The sequence below is a fragment of the Necator americanus genome, chromosome I, assembly GCF_031761385.1.
Source record: "Necator americanus strain Aroian chromosome I, whole genome shotgun sequence".
NCBI lineage: Eukaryota > Metazoa > Nematoda > Chromadorea > Rhabditida > Ancylostomatidae > Necator > Necator americanus.
Genome location: NC_087371.1, coordinates 32,140,724 through 32,166,222, shown reverse-complemented (window position 1 = coordinate 32,166,222; position 25,499 = coordinate 32,140,724). Strand labels below are relative to the sequence as shown.

The following is a 25,499-nucleotide window of genomic DNA, read 5'->3' as shown; positions in this document are numbered from 1 at the left end:
TCTAATACAGAACATATTTATTTTATAACAATATATAATATAATGACGGTCAGAGGTCCGTTGTAGCCACGCCGTCGATGGTTCGAAAACGCCCTAGGGCAAACCAAGTTCTTTTCAAAATAATAATATGTAAAACCAAATAGATTGAGTCTACGAAATCCTAACTCCTCAGGCTTTCGCATCCGTAGCGGATCTACCTAGAATCACCTGGATTTCCCATCACTATTTCGGTTTTATCTGTCGATATCGATATTAAAATTAATTTCTCCAATAATCAATACTTTACCTCCAGTTTTATCAGAAAAAACGAATCTAATTATTACTTAAACGGATCGATACTTGATCTTGATATTTATTTAAGATCGAATAAAAAACTACTAAATTAATAAATAAAATTAACAGCTATCGTTGTTCACGTAAACGATCCTTATTGATTCAGCAAAATTCAAAGTTGTATAGCTCTCACGATTTTTGGCAACACTAGGCTAGAGGATTCGATAATAAAATCATATTTATTTATATTTATTCCATATATTTATATATTTCATACGTTTATTTATATATTTATGATTTATATTTGTTTTTATTCATTTTTATAATTATCGTTGCTTAATAAATAAATTGATTATGATAATTGATAATTTCTACTATGCTAAAATCTGGACAGTTAGTTTGAGGATTTCTATCTTTCCCAGGAAAATTTCTCTGATCTATCCAGTGGCAAAAATAACGAAAAAAAATGAAAATGCCATCTCGGGGATTATGAAAGTAAATCAAAATGGTGAAAAGTTCTACATTCATTGAATTTTAATTGATTCTACCATTTCAAGTGGTTTTTTTTTCCACATTTTCCTTTTGCGTATTTGCACAACACCCCCAAGTCTATTCATTTATTTAAAAATTTGGCATCAGATGTTCATATAATGAAAAAAAGTGCAATGTTAGTACATTTCATAATTCTCAAACAAAAACAGATTCATAGCAGTCTGACATTTATGAATCATGTTTATGTTCCTGGACATTCCTCCTGGACTTTTGTTATGGATGGGCCGACGATGCACAAGGGAACGTCGGAACGTTAGAGGAATAATTGATCTCTCTTATACAAAGGCGCGATTTCATTTTTTCCCTACAACATCATCCCTGAGGCTTTTGCAAGGTCTTTCCACTAGTAGGTTAGGTCATTGTTGAAGAAATTTCCTTCGAAATCATTTCGGGATGTCGTCAAATCCAACAGTTATCAATCTCTTGGGAATTTATTCCACAAAAGTGCATTCCTGCATCCAGGACCGTATCCCAAGGGAATTTTTGCTTCCATAGGTCTTGCTGGAACCGTTTGGGTTGCGTAAGGAGTGGTACCAGCCCTCTTAACAAAAATGCAATTTAAATGTTAAGCGAAGAAAGTAAAAAATTGTTTTTGTGCTGGTTGTCGATGAAGGGAACTGAGGTTGTCACTTGCATCATGTACATTCATGGTGGGTATAGTGTAGCGGTTAGAGGTTCCGATTCCTGCACTATTGATCGGAGGTTCGAATCCGCCCCAGTGCTCAGCAAGCCTTTCATCCTTCCGGGGTCCGGATAAATTGGTACCAGACATTTTTGGGAGGATAAAACACTGACTTGACCCATCGGCTAGCCCCCGCAAATCATTGTATAGGGCAGTTACACGTCCCGTAAACCTCCAACGGATTCTGAATTGAAGTGAACGTGGTGGAGGGTCCGAAGCGGATTCATTAACGGCACACACTTCATCCCTGTCGTCCTTTTATCCTTTTATCCGAGTTAGTTCCAGTGAATCAGATCACAGTTGAAGTTTAAGCTCACATCTTTCCTCCTCATTTCCAACAATCGAAATCCTCGAGAGTTTCGCTCGCATCTCTATTTCCTGGCTTAAGCCACTTTTCATGACTGACATATCTATACGGGCATCGGGGTCGACTCAGCGCATTCCTAGGGGGATTCATTGGTGATGCTTAAACGTCGTCAGACTCGACTCGGCTATGCCCCCAACGAACTGAAAAACCATGTAAAATCAATCTCGGGAGACCATGCTCGAATGACAAATTTGTATTTGACAATGAGGTAACGCTGATGTAGAGGAATAGGTCCTATGGGGAATACAGCCAATACTGTGCATATCTTCGCTTCGGCTGACGTTCGCGTTTGCGTTCAGATTCTAGGATTAGGTTATAAGCTAAGCAATGCACAAAGATCTTCATCTTGTGGATTCGTGGATTTTTTCCCTCTCATTAACAAAGGAATAGAATATTAAGACAAAAGGACACACAGAAATCTGCTTCTTGAGCTTGTTATGTACAGTTTACGTGGAAGATTCATGGATAATTCATGGATTTGGTGATTTTTTTCACGAATAGCGATTAAAAAAGGAATTGATGTAGAGTAGTTGGTAAGAGATTTGGCAGCTGTACTGTACGGTCGATACAGCTGGGAAAACCGTTGAGCTAAACAAATTTTTCCTCCTTCTGGAATCCACAAATTGGTATCAATCCTGTATGAGTGTGAGGATAAATAAAAAAAGTGTGAGGATAGATAGGAGGCATCGGCTTGCCTCTGCGAGTCAATGTATAGGCTGCACATCCATTCATGCACCTCAAAAATTATTCTCTATTAAAGAAAATAGTATTAAAAGAATTAGCACCTTTCCATTGATTAACTCCAGAAATTTTTATTCCAATTTGTCGCTTTAATGATTAGCGAAAAATAGGAAGTAGGAATACGATTGCGTCATCACTATCTTCAAAGAGGAAGATGAAAAAGAAAAAAAAAACAAAATAGAGCGATTAGGACATCTCTGCAGAAGAAATTCCTTCCACTTAATTCCGTTGTTATTATTATTATGTAAATTCCGTTGTTTTTTTCTAAAGGTGAATCTGCTATTTTTTCGAATAGAAAGAAAAAAAAGGCTCGAAGATTCTAATGCTCCTTCAGACAGCTACGAAACTACGTTCACCATAAAACTTGCTTTGTGAACAACGACTTAAAAAAGTAAATATTAATAAATAACTAAGTAAATAAATATCAAGATTAATCCTTTCACTATAAACTTGCTTTGTGAACTTAAAAACTTGTAAAACTTAAAGTAAATATTAGTAAATAAACAAATATCAATATTAATCATTTGCATAATTAATGGAATAAACTTTATTATTCTTTTAAAATTCAACAATTCCAAGACGAATCACTTATGCACTGCTCATGCTAAGACTCAGAAGATCGTGCTATAATTTTTTTTTTCAGAGCTAGAATTGAAAGAATAAATCCAAAAAAAATGTTTTTTTAAATATACTATCCTTCGAAACTTGAGTTTCTGCTTCTGTTTTTCGTGTCTATTGTTTTTTTTTTGTATTTTTGTTGCCTATTTTCTATCACTCATTCTCGTTTTTAACTTTTAACTTTCGTCAAAAACTTCTTCCATAGAAACCTTTTATTTTCTGTTTAAAAAAAATCAACTTAAATCTCATCTCCAAGTTTAAAAAATATCTAAAAAAATCAAGAAGGAGATCAAGAAAGTATGAGAATGAGGAAATTGCTCTTAAAACGTGATTACATTATCATCAAAACAAAATCAAAACAGAAAAAAGAACAAAATGAAATGAAAATAAAACAAGTGAACGACAACAGTTGACTAATAATAGAAACTTTACAGATTTGTTTACCTTAACCTACCTAAAATATACTAAATATCATTTCCATACCGGAACTGTACAGAAATCCCATTTTATTTTGTTTTTTCAGCAAAATTTCTTAAATAATCTATTTTTGTTCCCGCCTTTTTGAATTGAATTTTCTAAGAGAAAGAAATTCCTCGACAATTGAATCCTCAAAGGTTCGAATAAGTGAGAAAAAAGTATCGCCTTGATGGTTTCTGGATGCATCAGTACATTCCATTCCATAAATTCCATTTAAAAAAAATCCATAAACGATTCCATAGAAAAAACTTTAGGTACACTAAAAACACTTCTTTTTTTTTGTTGTTTTTAATGCCGCTTTCTTCACGTTGCTAATTTCGTACAGCGTTGTTAGTGTTGACATTATACGATTAGTAAAAGCTTTCAATCGTTCTCCTCCATCTCTTTACGCACTTGAAAAGTGCACTTTATCAACTATAAACACATTTCACTCGTCACAGATGCGTAAACAGTGCACTTACGGGACAAGTGCAAAAGAGTTGATCATTGATGTGAAGGACATGGTGGAAAGAATTTCCGCATACAGAAATCAAAAAACATTAGAAACGATTTTTTCTATCAATTTCTTTCTTTTGAGGGAAATTTCATCATGTGAAAACACAAAGTTCCAAAATTGGACGTGACGAGCTATCATCATTAGAGGATTTTCCCCAACCAAACCAAGACATTCTAGGCTCTGCAAACGCATTAGGATGAGAAAAATAGCAACGGAACATACTACTATAAATCTATTCTATTGATATTTATGCAAGTTTTGATCTACTCGAACGGGTTCGCGGGGGAATGTTTATTTCATTTTTTTTTTCTTTTTTTTTCGCTTTCAACTACTTGGATTGCGCTTGAAAGCGTGATGAATCAGTATTTTAATTACATTTGAACGATGGCCGCCGGAGATAAGGAAGTTGGCCGCGAATGGGTAGAGAGCAATATCGCGTATTTATATATACTTCCGTGAAGCTGTGAACTGCCGTCCGCGGCCTCTTACTGGGGAAAGAGCTAGGATACTTTTTATCAGAATAAAATGGACCAAGGTATGTCCCTAAGGAAGAGAGGGGAGGGGGGAGAGGGGTTAAATGAAGAAAAAACTCTAAGAGCTAGTAAACACAACCAGGATAAATACGGACTTTAACCTTAACCACTGTCGTTTAAAAATAAATAAAAATAATAATAAAATAAAATAATGAAATAATAAAGAAATTAATATAAAGAATAATAAAAAAAATAATAAAGAAGAAATAAAATTTCAATCTCGTGTCTTGACCCGTAGATTGTTTAGAACGCATATGCCAGCTCGTGTCTTTTAAGGAAAATAAATAAAAAATGAGAAGGAAATTTATCTGTCTATTTTCTTCCCCTCTCTTTTCTAATCGTAACGAACTACTGGAATGGATTAATTTTCTTTTAAAAAAAATTGGCGACATCCTACATACTAGCATAAGAATCAAATTTTTGACTTTAACATTTTCACAACAACTTCTTTAACATCTAATACATCGATATATGGGGAAAATTATATTTTGTATGGGAAAAATATTATATGGGAAAATCATTATTATATGGAAAAATTATCATTATATGGAAAAATCGCGATCCACCAATAAGTAATCGAGTTATCGAATCGCCAACGTAACGTTAATTGACTGATAAAAATCTCTTCTCGACATCCGTAATTGTTTATTCCAGATATATGAAAGTAGTCAAAACATAAACATATGTAAACACAAAGTATATGGTGTTCTTTAACTTTAGAATCCCGAATCGCACTTTAGAAGGATTAAGGGAAAAAAGACAAGGAGCACCACGAAGTTGATCAATCTGTTCAGGATGTGCCTTCCGGGAGGATGATTCCGTCCATTTCTTCCTAATCGCCGTAAAAAAAATGGTCCGGAAGATGCGGCGCGTGCACGCGGCTGGTGCGCTCCAATCGAACTCGTTGTAGAAAGTGGCGCCCCGGGGCGCTCGAAGCTTTTAAGAACGCATATACGACCTATACAATAGGTTACAGTAGTAACTTATGCATCATGTTAGTGTCTCTATCTTTTCACGCTTGGCCTAGTCCCATTCATTATCGCCTTCAAAGGAATAATAGGCTAAGTTGTCCGTGAGCGGTGTCGAACTATCGACCGCATAAATGCAATGGAACCTCTTCTCACTGCGCTACGTTCGCTCAATCTTTCTCGTTGTATTCTAAAGAATCGCTGGATCCGTCCAGACTTACTTGTTTCACCATCTGCTGAAATGGTCACAAACGCTATAGCAATTCCAGGGTTGAGCAGATTTTCTATTATTATCATTATTCATTCATTTATTTATCTATTTATAATTAGTTATTATTATTATTTATTACCATTATTTATCGAAATTGTCCTCATACAAATTTGAAATCCACCAAATAATAACGTTTTAACTTAAGAAAGCAAGAAAATTTGCTAACAAGATTTGGTTTATGCATAAAAGAGTGTGGTAACTTGTGGTGGTAATTTCGCCTACTGATTTATTTATTTTCCCCGTAACTAGTTATTATTTAGACTAGTTAAGTTAGTTATTATTTTGAAAAATAAAATGATCCTGAACGATCCTCGAAAGGTCAACGAGGAAGTGTCACTTTTCGTATAAATCAGGCTAAGAACGATTAGAAAAAACATAGGAAAACTGGCTTTGCATTATTTACTGATTATACTTCAGTAAAAAAATTTAAAAAAATATAACGTAATAATTAATAATAAATTAAACTACACTGCATTCCATTATTTCCTCTTTTATTGTAATCCGCACTTTGCTCATATTCCTACATCATCATTATTTATTCTGGACTTTATAGCGACACCACTAAGTCTCCCCCCGCGCCTTCATGTGTTCCCTAAAAGTGCAGAAATACACAGAGAGGAGGAAGGTCATCCTTTACTTTGACCTCTAGTATTAGTACCAGTTACACACCTTACCGAATAGGTTATTCTTAAAAGTTCAATCATGTGTTTGGTCACTTCTAGGTTTGTTTACGACAGCCAGTAAGGTTGTAGGAAGGTCGACTCGAGAATCCGAGGAATCCGAAAGTGTTTATCACGAGATATATTGAAATGTATAGTGAATCAAAAGAGAAAACAGAAAAAAATAAAAAAAAAACCACCCGCCCGAGCAGTGTTTGTTAATCGATGCAGCATATGATCTAACAAATTTCACAAAATTCGCTTACAAACAAAAAAATAGAAAAATTACAAAGAAAAATCCGTTTTTTAATAGAATATATCGTAATAAACAGTATTGTGTTGGTGGTGTATATCATTTCAGTAATACAATTTTATTAAAAGAACGATATAAATTTACTGGAATGCGTTTTTTTTCTATCTATCTCTAATCCGTATCCGACACTAATGAACTATATGAGTTTTTATAGAGATGTGTATAGAATGATGTTAACCAATAGACAATGAAAATTTATGAGAACCTAAGAGAAGGTGTTTGCAATTTGTGCGATTTATTATCGACCATAGAACTATGTACTTTCTGCAACTTTACGACGTTCAAGGACGACCTGATTCTTTGCATACGGTGCGCACGAAAAAAAAAACGTTCTCTAGTAAGGTTATGCCACTTGAAAGTGCACTATTTCGGTGAAACGTACACAACAACGTACTGCTTTAGTTAGGATCTGTCCTTGTACCTCGTAAAATCTCTACCTTAAAGGCATCACCCCACGAATCTGAGGTGGTACGGATTACAGGTGGAGTATTCGTATGCGGGATGGGAGACTATGGAGAGGGGAGTGATTCCGTTCATTTCTTCCTAATTGCCGTAAAAAACGGCCCGGAAAATACGGCTTCAGGCGTTTTGGCGCACTATTTTCTACAGGGAGTTCGACTGGAGCGCGCCAGTCTTGTGCGGCGCTGCATCTTCCGGGCCTTTTTTTACGGCAATTAGGAAGAAATGGACGGAAACACCCTCCTCTCCTTAATCTACTATCCCTTATAAGAATACTCCACCTGAAATCTGCACCACATCAGATTCGTGGGATGATGCCTTTAATCTGAAGTTGATGACAGAGACGATTGAATAAAGTTCCAGTGGATTTTCTACGTTGCTAGCTGTTGCCAGAAGGTGATCCGGAAACAGTTTCTCTACTTATTACGGATCGGATCCTGCTACCTATAGTTCTGTCAAAACGACGTGAGGCCGCGGAAGCGGCTGCGCTCGAAGCGGTGCGGTATAGCGTAGAGGTTCGGATCGTGCAAGGATCCTCGCTACCGCCACCCATCTCTGCAGTTTGCCATTTTCCCATCCCGATCCTAACCGCTGCGCTTCACCGCACCGCTTCGCGCGCAGCCGCTTACGGAACTGTCCGTGCTTCATGTCCTTTTGACCCGACTATACTTTCTGATCGGTCTGACCAGGAGCACGTGCCGCTTACTATTGTCACGTGTCTGTCGTGTAATTCCGTGACGAAATATTCAGCTACGACAATGTATTCAACGTTAAAAACTGTTGCATACATGTGGAATCATGAGAAAATCACATATATTCAAAAAAAGCAGACAAGATTAAACCGTACCACATTGTACGCAACTGCCCACGCCATATTGCACCATAACTCGAAACAATTTCCACCGAACTATAACTTCTTTCGGTAGATACTAGACTACAATATCTTCTTTTTTTTCAACATTTCTATTTCCCAATGAAAACATAAATTTCCCAAATTCCACAAAGTTCTCCTGACTAGACTCTATTTCATGGATAGCCTCTGGCTCAGCAAACTCTTCTGGTATATGTTATTTGTGGATAAATCATGATAACGTAGTAATTGCAGTTGGATCAGGATAACTCGAATTCCGGTGCACGTGTGTATTCGGTTGCAGTCGATATGGGACTGTAGGTAGCTCCGATCCGGCTGCAGAATTGAAAAAGGGTCCCGCCACGACAAGTCCGGTGCAGCAGCTTACGTTATTGCACGCCTAAGATTGTTTTGGCTGCCAACAGTAGGCAAAATTCGAGCCCCTTGTAAATATAGAACTCGGTAGAACAAAACCAATTTCACCCCTTAAAATAAGGGAAAATAGGATTTATAAGGTATATGAACATGTGAATTCGGGGACCCTTCTAAAGGCATCACCCCATGAATCTGAGGTGGAATGGATTTCAGGTGGAGTATTCTTATACATTCTTATATTCTTATATTATAAAGAGGGGGGTGATTCCGTCCATTTCTTCCTAATTGCCATAAAAAAACGGTCCGGAAGATGCTCGTGCACGAGGCTGGCGCGCTCCAATCGAACTCGTTGTAGAAAACAGCGCAGAAGAACGCTCGAAACCGTATCTTCTGGGCTGTTTTTTTACGGCAATTAGGAAGAAATGACGGAATCACCCTTCTCTTCATAATCTACGATCCCGTATACGAATACTCCACCTGAAATCCGTGCCACCTCAGATTCGTGGGATGATGCCTCTGAGCACGCACACTGCGACCAGAAAACTCTCCTCCATTGGCATCTGTATTGAACGATGCGCACGATCCAGAAAAAATGACTCAAATTCTGCTGCACTTTGGCAGCGAGCAATAGCGCATAAAGTAACTCAACTGCTCCTCAGGGTTGGAGGCCACCATCAGCAGCACTGCAATGATAGTTAGGCCCAGAATCATCTACGAGCGATTGAAAACCACACCGATTCAAACGCAACCGTTTACGCTTTATTGTACCATAAATCAGTTCACTTTCTCGTCTGCGTCAGAAACGTTTGGTAAAAAAAAATAAATCTCAAGTTTGACCCTTTCGAATCTTTCTATAGTAATAATTGTAGAACTGTATCGTGTGGTACTTTTTTGAGCAGAGTTAGACTCGTTATCGATCTTTATTCTGGCTAACGTTTCGGCATCGTCGCGTTCTTCAGAGCTTGGAAAATCAAAGACGCATGTAATCTATTTTCTCAAACCTCTTTTCATCCGACCCGACACGACATGACTCAATAAATAAATTGCTCAAAGACAACGTCAGAGAAGCAGACCAAAATAGGGCTCCACTTGAGCATAGCTGTGAAGCCGTGATATTAGCGGACCACCGGTTGTTAGAGTTATGTCGCTAATAGTAACTAATAACGATGCCCCTTGCATCTGACCCCGTAGGTCAAAACCCGCAGTGGTTTTGATATGGCACCAGATGTTGGTCAAAGAGATGGCTTCTTCTTTACGGATTTCTGGTTTTTCTTGGCTTTAGGATTTTTTCTTTGGATTTTTATCTAATACGCCTCCATTGTTTTTCGCACCAGAACGTCGTATTCCTGTGCCATCATCGTGACACTGCTATATTGAAGAGGATGTTGTCATGACACTGTCTGTGATGAGCACCTAAAAGAGTTGATGGTTTTCATTTTATTTTAAGCACTATGCGCCCGGATCAAGCAGCACATGAATGGGCTTCCTGAACCGGGCACATGGTGCTTCTTCCTGCTTCGCTTGCGTATTCAACACCACAAAATTGCTAGGCGAACAGATAGATACCATGGAATCCTATTCTCTTCCATTCGGAAAGATGACGCAGTCATGTAGCTGTCCCACAAAACGTGTGATAGGCACTACTGAGGGCTAGTTGCTTTAGATTCGCAGGTGGTACGTCCACTACTCTAACTGAGCCTTAAAGCCATCACCCCACGAATCTGAGGTGGTACGGATTTCAGGTGAAGAGTTCGTATACGGGATCGTAGATTGCACATAGAAGGGTGATTAGTCTTAGTAACGAGTCCGATTGGGTCGTTTGTTACGGCAATTAGGAAGAAATGGATGGAATCACCCTCCTCTTCATAATCTACTGTCCCGTATAAGAATACTCCACCTGAAATCCGTATCACCTCAGATTCGTGGGGTGATGTCTTTAAACATCCACCTGCTGTAACCTTGCTCCTACTGCATTGCTCATATCAACCGAAATAACCTCGAATGAGACCGTTGCAAGACCTTTCTTAAACATGTTTTCAGTGACTGACTTTTTGGTGTTCCAGGAAAGCACCAAATAATAATGAATTAGAATGTTCTTACAGCGGTTTCGGGTGTCTGTACCACTTGTTCCAATTTCCTCTGTACAAATGAACATGGACATTGAGAAACGGTAGATATTGCTAGAGTTACAAGGCGATAAACTGTTTGTCGTCGATTACTCCGTTCAGAATTTGCAAACTCGTCCGAATTTAATTCAGAATCTTCTGACGTTTATGAATGCAATGATAAATTTTCAAGGATAAATGCAATGAATGCAATGCAAGGATAAATTTTCCAAATTCCACAAAATTCTTCCGATTAAACTTCATTTTATGGTAACTATTCCCTCAGGCAGTTCTTCGTGAACTATTCCAAATTCTTCATAAAAGTAAATTTCTCGTCTTTTTTCCAGGCTTTATGCCCAAGAGAAAAAAATAAGTGATTTGTTCAGCTGGGATTGCTTCGAACTGGTGCGCTCATTCATCGTAAACGAATCGTTCAAACTGCTGAAGTGCATTCGCACTTTCCCCCGTCACTCGAAACGCTCCAGGAAACGGTCACCATTGTATATAGTGAGGTGGTGGTGGTGGTGATGGTAAGCGTAAGCGTCATCCCCGTTACACGTAGAGAGCGCACATTCAGTGGAGGCATAGAAACGTGTGGAACGTTTCTATGAACGAGAGTATGTGTGTGTGTGTGTGTGTAAACTTGCACATACACATATCTTCGTATTTCTGTACTTTGACGCTTGCGTAGAGACGTATCTTAACGTATGTCTCGCCTCCTACGAGCTAAGTGATGCGAGAGCGACGAGAGACAGAGAGAGTGGCCGTGGAAAAAAAAACCCCCACACACCACACCGTGACCTGCCGTGTGCGCGTTGTGCGTAGTAATAGAGTACAAGAAAGAAAAAATTGTCAATTGGTGAGGGGTCGAAATTTTTGGCGGAGGGGGGGGGTTTTTTTTTAAAAAAAAGGTTGAAGTTGAAGTGATTTTTTTTTCGCTTGGTATGGGGAAAAATTATGACAACCGACAGTTTTCGCACTTTTTTGATGAACTTTCTCTTACAATAGAGTTTTAAAAAAACTGACTACTTGATCGTAAAGACGCATAATTAACTACTTTTGCACTGTTTAGAGAGTTTTTTTTTCTTACAGTAATACAGAGCAAGAAATAATTTCGATAAAATCAAATTGCTCTAGCAACAGCTCCACCTTCCTTTGTTTCCCTTTTCGAAAACACGTGAAAAAAAATTAGAATAAATTGAAATAGTGAAATTTGTGAAATTTTGCGCGCAGGTTGAAAGAAACGCATTTAATTGACCTGCAGATCCCTTTATATACATTAATAATTTAATAATAATATTTAATTAATAATTTTTATAGCATACTATTTTTTAAATATCCGGCTCTGTATTTCGCTTTATTTGCTACGGCTCCGATCTAGTTTTCGTTCGCTTTCTTTCACTTCTTAAAGGGATCACCCCAGAAATCTCGGCTGGTACAGATTTCAGGCGGGTTATGCCTATACGGGGTCGTAGATTGTGGAGAATATGGTGATTCTGTCCATTTCTTTCCAGTTGCTGCAAAAACGGCCTGGTCGATGCGGCTTTGAGCGCTCCAGGGCGCTATTTTCCGTAACGAGTTCGACTGGAGCGCGCCAGCCTCGCGCCCGCGCCGCATCTTCCGGGCCGTTTTTTTTACGGAAATTAGGAAGAAATGGACGGAATCACCATCTTCCACACAATCTACGACCCCGTATACGCATAACCCACCTGAAACCCGTACCACCTCCTCGAAATTAGGAGGACTCAGATTCTATCATCTTCCTTTTTTCTACCTCTCACAACAAAGTTAGTTACTCGATCACACTTCCAGGTCGCTTCAGGCCTTGACCTAGACACATCTATCTTTTACACTTTCCTTATTATCTGCCGCTCTGAATCGTGTGGTGCCAATCCTGCCATGTGAAAGACCCACTAACATTGAAAGTCTGAATAATAATTCAACTAAACATAAAACCTTTAAAGGAAAAAGAAAAAAGTGTCTGGCGTTAATCAATCCGCTTGGGATCCGCCACCACGTTCACTTCAATTCAGAATCGTTTGAGGTTTACGGGACGTGTATCTGGTCCATACAATGACTGGCGGGGGCGAGCCGACGGGTCAAGTCAGTGTTTTTATCCTCCCAGACAAGTCTAGTACCAATTCATCCAGACCCCGGAAGGATGAAAGGCTTGGTGAGCACTGGGGCGGATTCGAACCCCCGGTCGATCGTGCAGACACAGCGGAACCTCTAACCTGCTGCGCTATACCCGCCTCATAGAATCTTCACTTGGAAAAATCATTTTTGAAGAAGAAAAGAGAGATTACAGAACGCGGGTGTTCGTACATGAAGAAATCACCAATGCACTTCTCATCTCAATCTGTAGTCGCCACTACAGAACAATTTCAATTAATAGTTAATTCCTCATCATTGCCTATATGGAAAATCTTAAAAATATTGTAAATATTGTCGCAGCGATATAAATGACATATTTTATTCTTCTACTAAAAATTTATTCATTATGTCTTGTGTTTTCGTGTTCATATAATATTTTATATTACACAAACTTTGACGTTTGGCAATGATCATGGATCGTCCATAGGTCCATGGTTAGGTGATAAAAATAAAGGTGATAGCGTTCCTAAGTATTTATAAATACTTTATTTTAGAATGTATCTTTTTTTCTCTTTTCAAAGCGGGATTTGAGCATCTGGAAAACATCTGAACATTGAAAATAAGAAAGAAATTTGAAAAAAAAACGAGGAAATTAATTGCGAAATCGAAAAAAAAGGTGATTTCGCGCGTAAATTCCTGATTTGATCAAATTGAAGCGAAATTCGATTGGCCAAGTTCAGAAATATTCCTGCGCCACTAATATTGAATTCAACAGCGAAAATATGTATGTCAAACTTTGTTTTAATAAAAAAAATAAGAAAATATACAAATAAATAAAAATAAAAATAATTACAAAATATAGAAAAATAAAAAAAATAATTAAAAAAAAATAATCAGAAAGCTATCAAATGACAATTAATCTACGGAATCCGTTTGATTTGCTCTTAGACGACGCTCTTTTAGATGGATGACCTACAAAAATGGTGGGAAATTTGACGTGGAATTTTTTTTGGCGATATTGACAATTCCTCTCCCTTCTAAATCTCATAACAAAAAATCCTTTCTGAGGATATTTTCCCCTGATCGTCGTTCCCCTGATTCAGTAGGTGCCGAGTAGAATACGGTAACAATAATCTTTATATTTATCTTTATTCATTTTATCTTTTTTCTTTATATTTATTTTGCTGTACACATAGTGGGACAGTTTGCATACGTACACACATACATACATACATATACATTGAATATACATGTACATACACACATACACACATACAGAAGTGCACATGCACATACATATACACACATACATACATACATACACATGCACATACACACAAAAGTGCACACATACACATACACATACACATACACATACACATACACATGCACATACACATATACACACACACATGCACATACATACACACATATATACACAGAAGTACACACAGTGTATACACGGTTGATGTGTGGCGTGTAGGCAGGCAACAAAACGTCTACGAATTGAAACCAGCCCCGTAAACGAGGCTGGTCGTTCGTTGTTGATGATGGCGATGATAAAGTGCATTATTGCGCTTATTCTCCCTATAAACACACTCAGACATTGACTATGTTTAGTAGAACCGGTGTGTTGATACAAACATCAGAAAACGTGCTGTCAATACTGTCATTGTCACTGTCATTGTTAAATTTGTCTCTCCGTCGGGAAGAAAAAAAATCCTCTTCAGGTATATTCCCATACGGGACAACCTTACACCGTACACCGACCCATGGTGTTGGTCATGGAGAAAAAGTACATACCATGAAAAAAAAATGCAACAGTACTAACTTGACAAATCCAGGATGAACGGATTCAGGACGGCTGATTGTTATGCTCCTGTTCCTATGCTTCTCATGTAGAACATTCCTCATTTTCCTAAGAAAAGAAAATAAAAAAAGAGATTCGAGAAAAAAAAATGACATGAAGGTACTGTAGATTATTAAAGAAAATTTCCGCATTTATTTTCCCCGACATACCAGGACGCATTTTCAATCGAAGATCGGTAGAGGAAACAAAAAAGAGTGTTTGCTAGTCAGATATTTCTCTTATCTTTTCCTAATTTTTCTTTTTTTTTCTTATTTCTTAACTTCTTCTTAAATTCTTAAGAATTTTCTGGTGTTTCGCAATCGTTCATTGAAATTTATTGAATTGAAGAAAAATTAAAAAATTGAATTTAAATTCACTCTATCCATTGAAACGAATACATCAACACAATTATACATTACCCTTGATTTAGTACATCTATTAATTAAATTAATTAATGAATTTAATACGGACTAGATCCTAAATCTCACCTTTTCTTTCTTAATTAGGAATTATCCGTTGGAACAATCACTCGTGGAAGTCGCTTCCAGTTATTTGTGCTTCTATAACCGCTCAGGGCGAGTAGGTCCAGCAAAGATCGTAGGTAACCTTGGAAAAGGCTTTGACACATAGAACAGGCATAGACCTAACGAATCAACATTAAATGAATCAAGGAATAAGGAAAGAGCGAACAAGGATTCGGCGAAATCCAAACGTCGTGCGAAATTTGAACTCTTTAAGAAATATTTTACGTTATTTATTTTTTACGTTAAAAAAAGAACAACACTTTTGTTAACAAAATGCGTCTAATATTGCAAAGTGACATGCATGCATGAGGCGAATCAACGCCGGTTATTGACTGCCGCTGAGCTGCTGCTGATCAATAATGACGCCGTTCGCGCGTAACGTAACGGACGCATACGTTGTAGTATATTTCCTCCACCAATTCGCTGTGATCATGGCTTGTCAGCCATGATCACAACGAATTATTGGAGCGTCTTTAACATGGTTATGGCTGCAGAATGTCCTCATTTGATATTCAACTGACTAAATTGTCGAGTAACTCGCTCATTCGAATATTCGAGTGCTAGCATTTCGATAGGGGTGGGAGTAGCGCAGTCGGTAAGAGGCGCAGTTGTGTCCGTGCGATCGATCGAAGGTTCGAATTCGCCCCAGTGCTCACCAAGCCTTTTTTCCTTCAGAAGTCGATAAATTAGTACCAGTGACCCGTCGGCTAGCCCCCGCTAAGTCATTGTGTTGGCCAGTTACACGTGCGTAAACCTCAAACGATTCTGAATTGAAGTGAACGCGGTGGCGGATCCCAAGCGGATTGATTACCGCAGAACGCAGCGCCCTTATGCACGTGCCGCCTCCACGAGCGAGCGGTCGAAAATCAATGAGGTCCTCTCAGCAGAATCAATGAGGATTGATTAACACCAGACACCGTATCCTTTTATCCTTACCGTTTCAGTATTATGGATGGTATTTACTTGATACATTATGTAATCTTACTGTAGTCGCCAACAACGTACGAATCAGCAAATAATATGGATTTGTTTCAAGCTTCTATCGCCTGAGGGGGTACCAAGTGATACTGGGAACTGATCCTAAAGCTCCTAAGTAACTATAGCTTGGTGTTTAAGTCAAATTGATTGAAGATTGATTGGGTGAACGAAGGGTGAGAATCAAATAGGAAACTCATCTTTCTATCCTATAGAAGTTCTGTAATTCTTATTTCTTTCGCTACAGCAGCGTTTATTCAGGGTCTAACATAGTTTTTTTTTTCAATCTACTTTTACTTTCGAGTACTATTCAAGTTAAAACACCTTCTTTCCATGCAATTCAACAGGGAGAATCATTTATGCTGGCCTGGCCTGGAAAGTGAACGTGGTGGCGTAGCCGAAGTGGATTGATTAACGCCAGAAACTTTATCCTTTAACTTTATCCTTTTACAAACTCCCTTTTTTCGGATTAAATTAGGGAGGCAAATTTCTAAGGTTGTTGATTGTTGCGTTCTACTGTTTGCGGTCAGCGTTTTACGATCTGCACGGTTGTATTTCATTAATTATTGTTGTAGTTATTAATATTAATTAATTATTGTTGTGTTTGTCGTACAGTGACAGCGGTCACCATAGTCATCCTCTCTAGGAATCGTCTAGCTAGGAACACATCCAAGAATGTAGTTTTTTTTTTACAGATTGTAGCCCAGAGCAGGTCTCCGCTCCCCGCAATGTGGATATATTTATATTTTTTGTTTTATTATTATTTTCATTTATTTATATTATTCATATACCTAACATAAAATACTTGAAACATCAGAAATTAACTATGCTTCTTTAAGTTTGGAAGGTTGGAAGGTTAAATCCATCACATCTCAAATATATGACAAAAAATAATAATTAAATTATTAAAATTAGTAAATTTAAAAAAAAAATAAATTAGTTAGAAGGTTAAATTAATTAATTAAACAATAAAAATTAAATAAATAAAATAGAATATCAATTTCACCATGTCTAATCCGCAAAACTCTATGAGTTCAAATATAATCATACCAAAACCCCAAACTGAACATCGGCGCAACTGTGATCGTAACGGCTGGGTGGAGCTGAACAGCGGTTACGATCCGCACGGAATAAGCGCTAGGACCCCGCAGTGATGGCCGGATACTGTGTGCGAGGATTCCCTCGTGATTTTAATTGTTACGTTCGACCGCAGTCACTTACGCAACCGCACCGAGTTTCAGGTGGTTTTGACCCGACTAAATCTACTTATGCTAAAAAAAATCGTCTAGGGACTAGACCGTTTCGATGGAGAGCCCTAAGCTTATGCCTCTAAACGGCCTTATTTTCTAATAAGGTTTTTACTACTACTTAGAGATAGTTGAGAGCTTCTGATTTTTTTTATTTGCAGATTTTTTATTAATTTTTTTTTCAAAGTGATGACTGCCAATAAGGGTAATTTAAGAACTGCTGTTATGTTAAAAAAATCAGCGCTAAATCCTTAAGTGTTACTTTTGCTCCAGCCAGCATTATCCCGTATTTATTGATCGGTACATGAACCAAAGGTTGATGTAAATTGAATTGTCAGCTCAGTCAATAGACGTTGAGATAAAAATAAAATATAAAATAAATAAAAAAAATATAAACTATAATATATTTGAATATAACGATCACGACGAACTTTTCAATTTTTTTACGAAGTGTAAACGATACGTAGGATACATATTGACTGTATATAACCGCTTTGTTCGGCTCTAATACACATCTTTGATGTTATCCGATGTCAATCCTAAGCCGAGACTCCGACTCAGAACTTTCCCTGAATCATTGGACAATCTCGATGCAGCTGATAAGCTGGAAAAACCCCTTCTATTCCTTGTAAGCTGTTCACCAGGTCACAGTGACCTGAGGTTTGGTGCAGGTTGCTACGCTGGAAGCGAATCGGTGACAGCAGCCGGTTCTGATCGACAGGTGGGACCGGTGCTGCAAAGGGAAAGCTGCAAAACTATTCATTGTCCCACCTCGGGTTGCAAACGACAGCTCCTCGACGATCTTTCGCCCGTGCAGCCGCCCACGTAACCGCGAATATCCGAGACTTTCGTCCTCGGATCGCTTTGACTGCGGACTATATTTTGTTGCTTCTCGGAAGCAGTATATGCACTAAATACTTAAATTTTGATTAATCTTTGTTATGAAAGTTATTATTGACATCGTTAAGGACAAAATCCATAGTCGAACATAGAATAAACATCAGAGGTCGGAACGGTTGCTTGCAATCAGTCAGAATATGTACTTTAAGTGCATCAACCTTTTCATTTGTCTAGCCGATTAGAGTACATTTTATTGTAATTGTTAAATTCTACAATAAACTATTAGTTTATTCGTTTGAAGAAGAAGATTAATGATAGTGATGCTTGAACGATACAAGGACGTTTTGTGTTTTTCTTGCAAGTAAAAAAAAAATTCATTTCCTACACAAATTGACGCGTATTCTTGTAAAGGCATCACCCCACGAATCTGAGGTGGTACGGATTTCAGATGGAATATTCGTATACGGAGTAGTAGATAATGAAGAGGAGGGTGATTCCGTCCATTTCTTCCTAACTCCCGTAAAAAACGGCCCGGAAGATGCGACGAGTGCACACGGCTGGCGCGCTCCAATCGAACTCCTTGTGGAAAATAGTGCGCGCCGGAACGCTCTAAGCCGTATCTGGAGATCGGAAATCATATCCGGAAATCCGTACCACCTCAGATTCGTGGGGTGATACCTTTAAGCTGATCGGTCTTCAGCTACCAGTTGTTCTCATCCAGAGTTCTCGTAGTATTCGATAGTAGGGATCATCAGTAAAACAATCTACAATTTCAATAACAATCTGTGTTTGGTGTTTTGCGAGAGGACTTGTAGACGAAGTGCATGTAAGAACATCAAATCCAGCTAGCTCTAGTCGTTCCTCGTATGCACAGCCCGGGGAATCACATACTTCCTCATTACAGTGTAATTTGCGAACATCTATCTCAATGACACATGTTTTTCAGTAAAACACAATAATGAGGAAGTAACAGTACGTGCAGTCTGCACGATCGAGGTCGGAGGTTCGAATCCGTTTATAGGGAGGCTATGACTGGAGAATGTCCTCATTTGATATTCGACTGAATAAATTCTCGAGAAACTCGCTCATTCCAGTTTCCGAGCGCTAGTATTTCGGTTATTCCAGGGTCGGGTATAGCGTAGTCGGTAAGAGGCCCAGCTGTGTCTACACGATCTATCGGAGGTTCGAATCCGTTCACATGGCAATGGCTGAAAAATGTTCTCATCACATTAAATTTGTTTTAATACGACTTTGCGATGAGTACGAGTGCGTTAACGAAGCTCGTTCCTCTTCCACCAGAATACCTAGTGAAGGGAGTGGGCATAGCGCAGTCGGTTAGAGGTTCCGCTGGCTGTACGATTGATCCGGGGTTCGAATCCGCCCTAGTCCAAACCAAGTCTTTCATCCCTCCGGGGTCCGGATAAATTGGTACTAGACTTGTTCGGGAGGATAAAAACACTGACTTGACCCGTTGGGTAGCCCCCGCAAGTCATTGCATAGGCCAGTTACACGTTCGTGAACCTCGAACGATTCTGAATTGATGTGAACGTGACAGGCGGATCCCAAGCGGATTGATTAACGCCAGACACCGTATCCTTTTATCCTTTACCGTTTCAGTATAATGTATGGTATTTACTTGATACATTATGTAATCTTGCTGTGGTTCCCAACAACTTGAGAATCAGCAAATAATACGGAGGGGATACCAAGTGATAGTGGAACTAGTCCTAAAACTCGTAAGTAATTACAGTTTGGTGCTTAAATCAATTTCATCGACATTAACGCCAGACACTTCATCCTTTATCTTAATAGTATATACATAGTAGAATGTAAGGAATTCTCCGTTTTCCCCTTATCGATTCACGCTCACGTGCTACGATTCCGGCATTCTTCTTCCACTTTTTCCGGAATATGGATGTGAACACGGAAATGATTAATGGGATTGGGAAACGTAAAAGAAAGCGCTCTTTTACGCAAGCTTTGTAAAGAGGAGAAGATATCCTATTTATTAGTTCGAACAGAAGCATTGGTTACCCTCTCATAGGGTTAAAGTGTTTAGTGCTTTTATTATGGAAGAATTATGTAAAAGGAGGGAAAGAAGAGAGGAAAATCAAAAAGAGTATCATTTATCTCCGATTTACGGCTATTTTTGTGTCCCCATCTTACGTTCCTGGTTCCCGATGAGTTTTACGCATTCATCTTGCAGAGAAATCATCAAGAAAACTTCTGGATATCTTTTGTTTGTTAGACAGTCCTGGCTGGATTGATCTAGCAAATCAATAACCAGTAATCATTAACCAGTAAACAATAATACAATTAACTGTGTACAGTATATACGTGCATTTCAACACGGAACAATCGAAAATTAATTGGAAGAAAATTAAAGAAATTAAATTTAATTAATTAAAAGACTAAAGCATATATTTTCAAAATCACAGTTTAATAAACTTTAAGGGGAATTACTGATGATCGTGAAATTTACGGACGACATAAACATCATCAAAATAAAAAAAACTACTAATAGTGAGTAAATAAAAAAGTAAACTATATCATCAAAGTAGTTAATAGATGTACATACTGACTCTACGTTGAGAAAATATTGATAAATTTCGTGTTTACTCGAATTTTAAATAGTTAATGAAAAATAGTAGTTAATAAAATAGTTAAATATGTTAAATAAAACGTTAAAAATATAAATAAAATGTTCTTGTATTAAAAATAGTTAATGAAAGTAATAAGTTAGAAGTTGTTAAATGTAAAAGTAGTTAATAAAAATAATATTTTATTGTTCGGGGTGACAGGAGGCTTCGTCTACATATATGTCATCAAGCTATTTAGCTGGAATGGTTTTTGATCAAGGAATTTGTATTAGCATTACTTATTATTACTATTTTCATTATTTTATTTGCATTTATTATTTATTGTTTTCTATTTTTATTATTTTATTTGCATTTATTATTATTTATTATTACTATTTTATTATTTTATTTGTATTTATTATTTATTATTTTATTATTAAGCATTACCACAAATAACACACGCAAAACTTTATCCGTGCATATATTTTTACTTTTCAGCATTGCAAAAAAAAAATAAGCCTTGATAATGTCTTTTAAGGAACCCCACATATCAAGATCTACGGGAAGAAATCTTTCCTTAGGCCCGTTGGAACGTCCTGAAAAGAATTAAAAGATTCTTAAAATCTAATATATATTCTTGTAATTAAAAGAAAATTACAGATTTCCTCTTTTGTAGGGAAGTCCTACAAAATAGGAAATCTGTAATATAGAAGAGAAAATAAAAGACCAGATGGACACGAGAAAAGTATACAAAGTGAAAGAAAAAACGTTTCTTTCTTTTTTTTTTCTCTTTTTGCGCAATATAAATGTGTAAAGGCATCACACCACGAATCTGACGTGGTATGGATTTCCGATGGACAAACTTTACACGTGGATTTCGGGATCAGAGATGGTTCCGCTCATCTCTCCCTAATCGTAGTAAAAAAAACGGCGTGAAAGACTTCGTTTTTCGCGACGATTTCACTTGCAACGCGTCACCTTTGCACACGCGCCGCATCCAGATGCGCGGCGGTTGAAAGCCAATGAGTTCATCTCGGCTGCCTATTCAAGTGAGACCTATGAAAAGGTTGCTGAGGAGACCAGAACGTATACGTAGAAGGGCGTTCTAACGTTCCTCGTAGGAAATAAAGCGGTTCCCACGCTGTTTGTTAGCACGATTAGGGAGAAAAGAGTGGAACCACCGCTGATCCCGCAATCCACAACTCAGTCTCTAACTTCTCCCCGTGGATTTCCTCACCACGTCAGATTCGTGGTATGCTGCCTTCGAGGGTACGTCTACTCGAGGCATCGGCACTTCTTTTCTTCGTTTCTCTACTACCTCTTGAGTATCAGGCCTTCATGAAAACTGTCGGACGAAAACCACATGAAGATCGGTGCTGTTGCGTGGGCGGGTGCGCTCGAAGCGGCGTGATGGAGCTTGCACCTACATAGTATCTACATAGTATCGAGGTGGGACCCCATGGAGCTGCAGCGATGAGTAGCGCAAGCCAGATAGTGTCGAGGTGGGACCCTATGGAACTGCAGCGATGAGTGGCGCAAGCTACATAGTGTCGAGGTGGGACCCAATGGAGCAGCAGCGATGAGTAGCGCAAGCTACATAGTGTCGAGGTGAGACCCTATGGAACTGCAGCAGCGATGAACGGGCGCAACAAGGATCCTCCTCGATCCTAACCGCTACGCTCTACCGCACCGTTTCGAGCGCAGCGTACTACGCAACTGCACCGAGATCCATCTTGTTTTGACACGACTATATCAAATTTTTACTCTGATCAATCAATAACTTCGCAACATTGCAATGTTGACATTACGACGAGTAAAAAATGTATTTGTGTGTTACGTAAATCGATCGAAAAAATACACAGCAATGATTTCATAACCAGTTCTTGGAATGATTTTTAAAGGGATCGATGACCATTTGAAGTTAGACATACCCTGATACGATCAGATTTTAAAACGAAAGTGGATTCGACAAGAAATTCTAAGCTTCCATAAAGGATAAATGATCAAGAAAACGGTACAGTAAACAAAGGGATGATAATCAGGAAAATTCTGGACCCTAGAGAAGTTTATTTTCCATTCCTCGAGTTGAAGGCGAATCTCAACGGCGTACATTCTTTCTCCACCACATTTCTCGTGCAGATAATTTAGAAAAACCCCCCTTTCCCCACATTCGCTTCACGATAACCAAGAAAACGAAGGACGTGGATACGGTAGCACCTGAAACATTCATTCTTTAGATAGTCTTATGTACTCATGATTAAGTTTTCTTCAAAAGCACAAGTTTTTTCGGTAAGCTTTCTAAAGCCTTACTGCAGTATGGTATAATTTATCATTACACAAATTATGGTAACCACGCGATATAGAGCTTGGGCTAAACTCGGTCGAATTTTCAAAAATCAAATCACCGCTAGGAAAATTCGGGATTTGTAGCATTTCTTCCCTTTTTTTCCTTTTTCTTCCTTGAACGTGTTGCGAGGAGCGTATACCTGTGATTCGTAGATAAAACTACCGTGGATAAAGGATAAGGTGTCTGGCGTTAATCAATCCGCTTGGGACCCGCCACCACGTTCACTTCAGTTCAGAATCGTTTGAGATTTACGGACGTATGTAATTGGCCCATACAATGCCTTGTGGGGGCTGGCCGATGTGTCACGTCAGTGTTTTTATCCTCCCAGAAAAGTCTGGTACCAATTTATCCGGACCCCAAAGGGATGAAAGGCTTGGTGAGCACTGGGGCGGAATCGAACCTCCTATCGATTGTGCAGGAAGCGGAATCTCTAACCGCTACACTACACCTGACCCTAAATCACTAAATGCTCATAAATTGGCTGTTTCATCGGAACAGTTAGTCAACTGTTGGATCATATTATGCTTAAAGCGTACCTGCTAAAGGGACCACCTTATTTTTAAAGCATCGTCTATCAGATTTTTTTCATAAACAATTTTTTTCATTCAAAAATCGGTACCAGACTTGTCCGAGAGGATAAAAACACCGACTTGACCTGTCTGCTAGCCCCCGCAGGTCATTCTATAGGCCAGTTACACGTTCGTAAACGTTATACGATTCTGAATTCGAGTGAACGTGGTGGCGGATCCCATGCGGATTGATTAACGCCAGAGACTTTATCCTTATCCCTTATCCTTAACCTGGGTAGACTACTGAGTGATCTCCGGTTTAATGCAGGGACTGATCTATGACATATGTAATTCGCAACAATAATCTCGTTGATTATGCGTTCCGTGTTAGAAAGAGAAGGTCTAATTGCATCTCGTATAATTCCACCTGTTCAGCATCGTTCATCGAAAGTCTAGAAAAATGTTACGATAACTAGATAGGAATTAGTAGATGTACTGATCCTATTGAACCTTAATGATGAACCTTGAACGTGTAGGAAAAAAAAAAGAAGACGGGGATCGGCAGAATACTTTAAAGGCATCACTCCACGAATCTGAGGTGGTACGGATTTCAGGTGAAGTATTCGTATACGGGATCGTAGATTATGGAGAGGGGGGTGATTCCGTCCATTTCTTCCTAACTGCCGTAAAAAATGGCCCGGAAGATGCGGCGCGGCACAAGGCTGGCGCGCTCCAATCGAACTCTTTTTAAAAAATAGTGCGCCGGAACGCTCGAAGCCGTATCTTCCGGGCCATTTTTTACGGCAGTTAGGAAGAAATGGACGGAATCACCCCCCTCTCCATAGTCTCCCATCCCGTATACGAATACTCCACCTGAAATCCGTACCACCTCAGATTCGTGGAGTGATTCTTTTAGGCAGAGGAGTAGTGACCTAAGATAGGAGTTGCAATGAATGTTTTAAATTCGATTATATTGGAATATCATCGAGGCGATTTCGTCCTCAATTCCCTTACATCCTATCGATAATAATATCTAATACAATAATACATAGGATAATAATAATATACGATAATAATACATCCTATCGATACAATAATTTCTTTCCCTAGACGTATCGTTCGCTTGTATATCCGCTGTGCTATACATATGTATTTACCTATAATTCTCTGAAATGGAGTCATTTAATAAGCAAATCCTAGAAATTTCGCTAATCTTTGTTCTGGTAGAACTATGAATGAAAGGCGACGGGGGCAACCGTTTTTTTTTCCTTGAACAACCTTTTTGTGGTTTTTTTTTTTCCAAATGAAAATATAATAGTTTTTAATTGATTTTCTTGAGCTGTAGCTAAGATTGTTATTGATCGTCTTTATTAAGCAACGGCTAACGTTTCGACGTTTTCGCCTTCGTCAGAGCCTGGAAAATTCAAAGCCATTAGTGATTAGTAATATAATACTTTTTTGCGTTCGATTGACCTATTGATTCATCGATTAGAGCATAGAAATTCTCCAGTTTATCCTACTTGATCAATTGTTTTGACATCTCCAGATTTTCTTCCCGCTTCCACTACGTACTCACAACTACATATATAATTTACAATATTAAATATTTTTTTTCATTTAACATTATGTACCTCTTGTCTTCTTCTGGAATTCTTCGAGGTTCCAGAGAATTTTTTTTTGAAAATTTGTAAAAAAAAGTAATTGCTTATTGTTAGAAGCTGAACACATCTATTTTCAAACAAGTACGAGATGTTTATGTTTATAAATGTTGGGAAATTTTGTTAATAAATAAACAA

At 38.3% G+C, this 25,499-nt stretch overlaps 2 protein-coding genes across 2 annotated transcripts in view; one reads left to right on the top strand and one right to left on the bottom strand.

Moving 5' to 3' along the window:
* The window catches only part of RB195_007498 (uncharacterized protein), a gene marked incomplete at both ends in the record, with an annotated part of 60,054 nt that overhangs the window by 24,307 nt on the left and 10,248 nt on the right, over positions 1 to 25,499 (top strand). The window lies entirely within an intron of this gene.
* On the bottom strand, positions 19,314 to 19,673 carry RB195_007500 (uncharacterized protein; the record flags this gene model as incomplete). Its single annotated transcript, XM_064181163.1, has 2 exons — positions 19,314 to 19,476; positions 19,573 to 19,673. The coding sequence occupies 2 exons, from the start codon at positions 19,671 to 19,673 to the stop codon at positions 19,314 to 19,316; spliced, it is 264 nt and encodes an 87-aa protein (XP_064037972.1).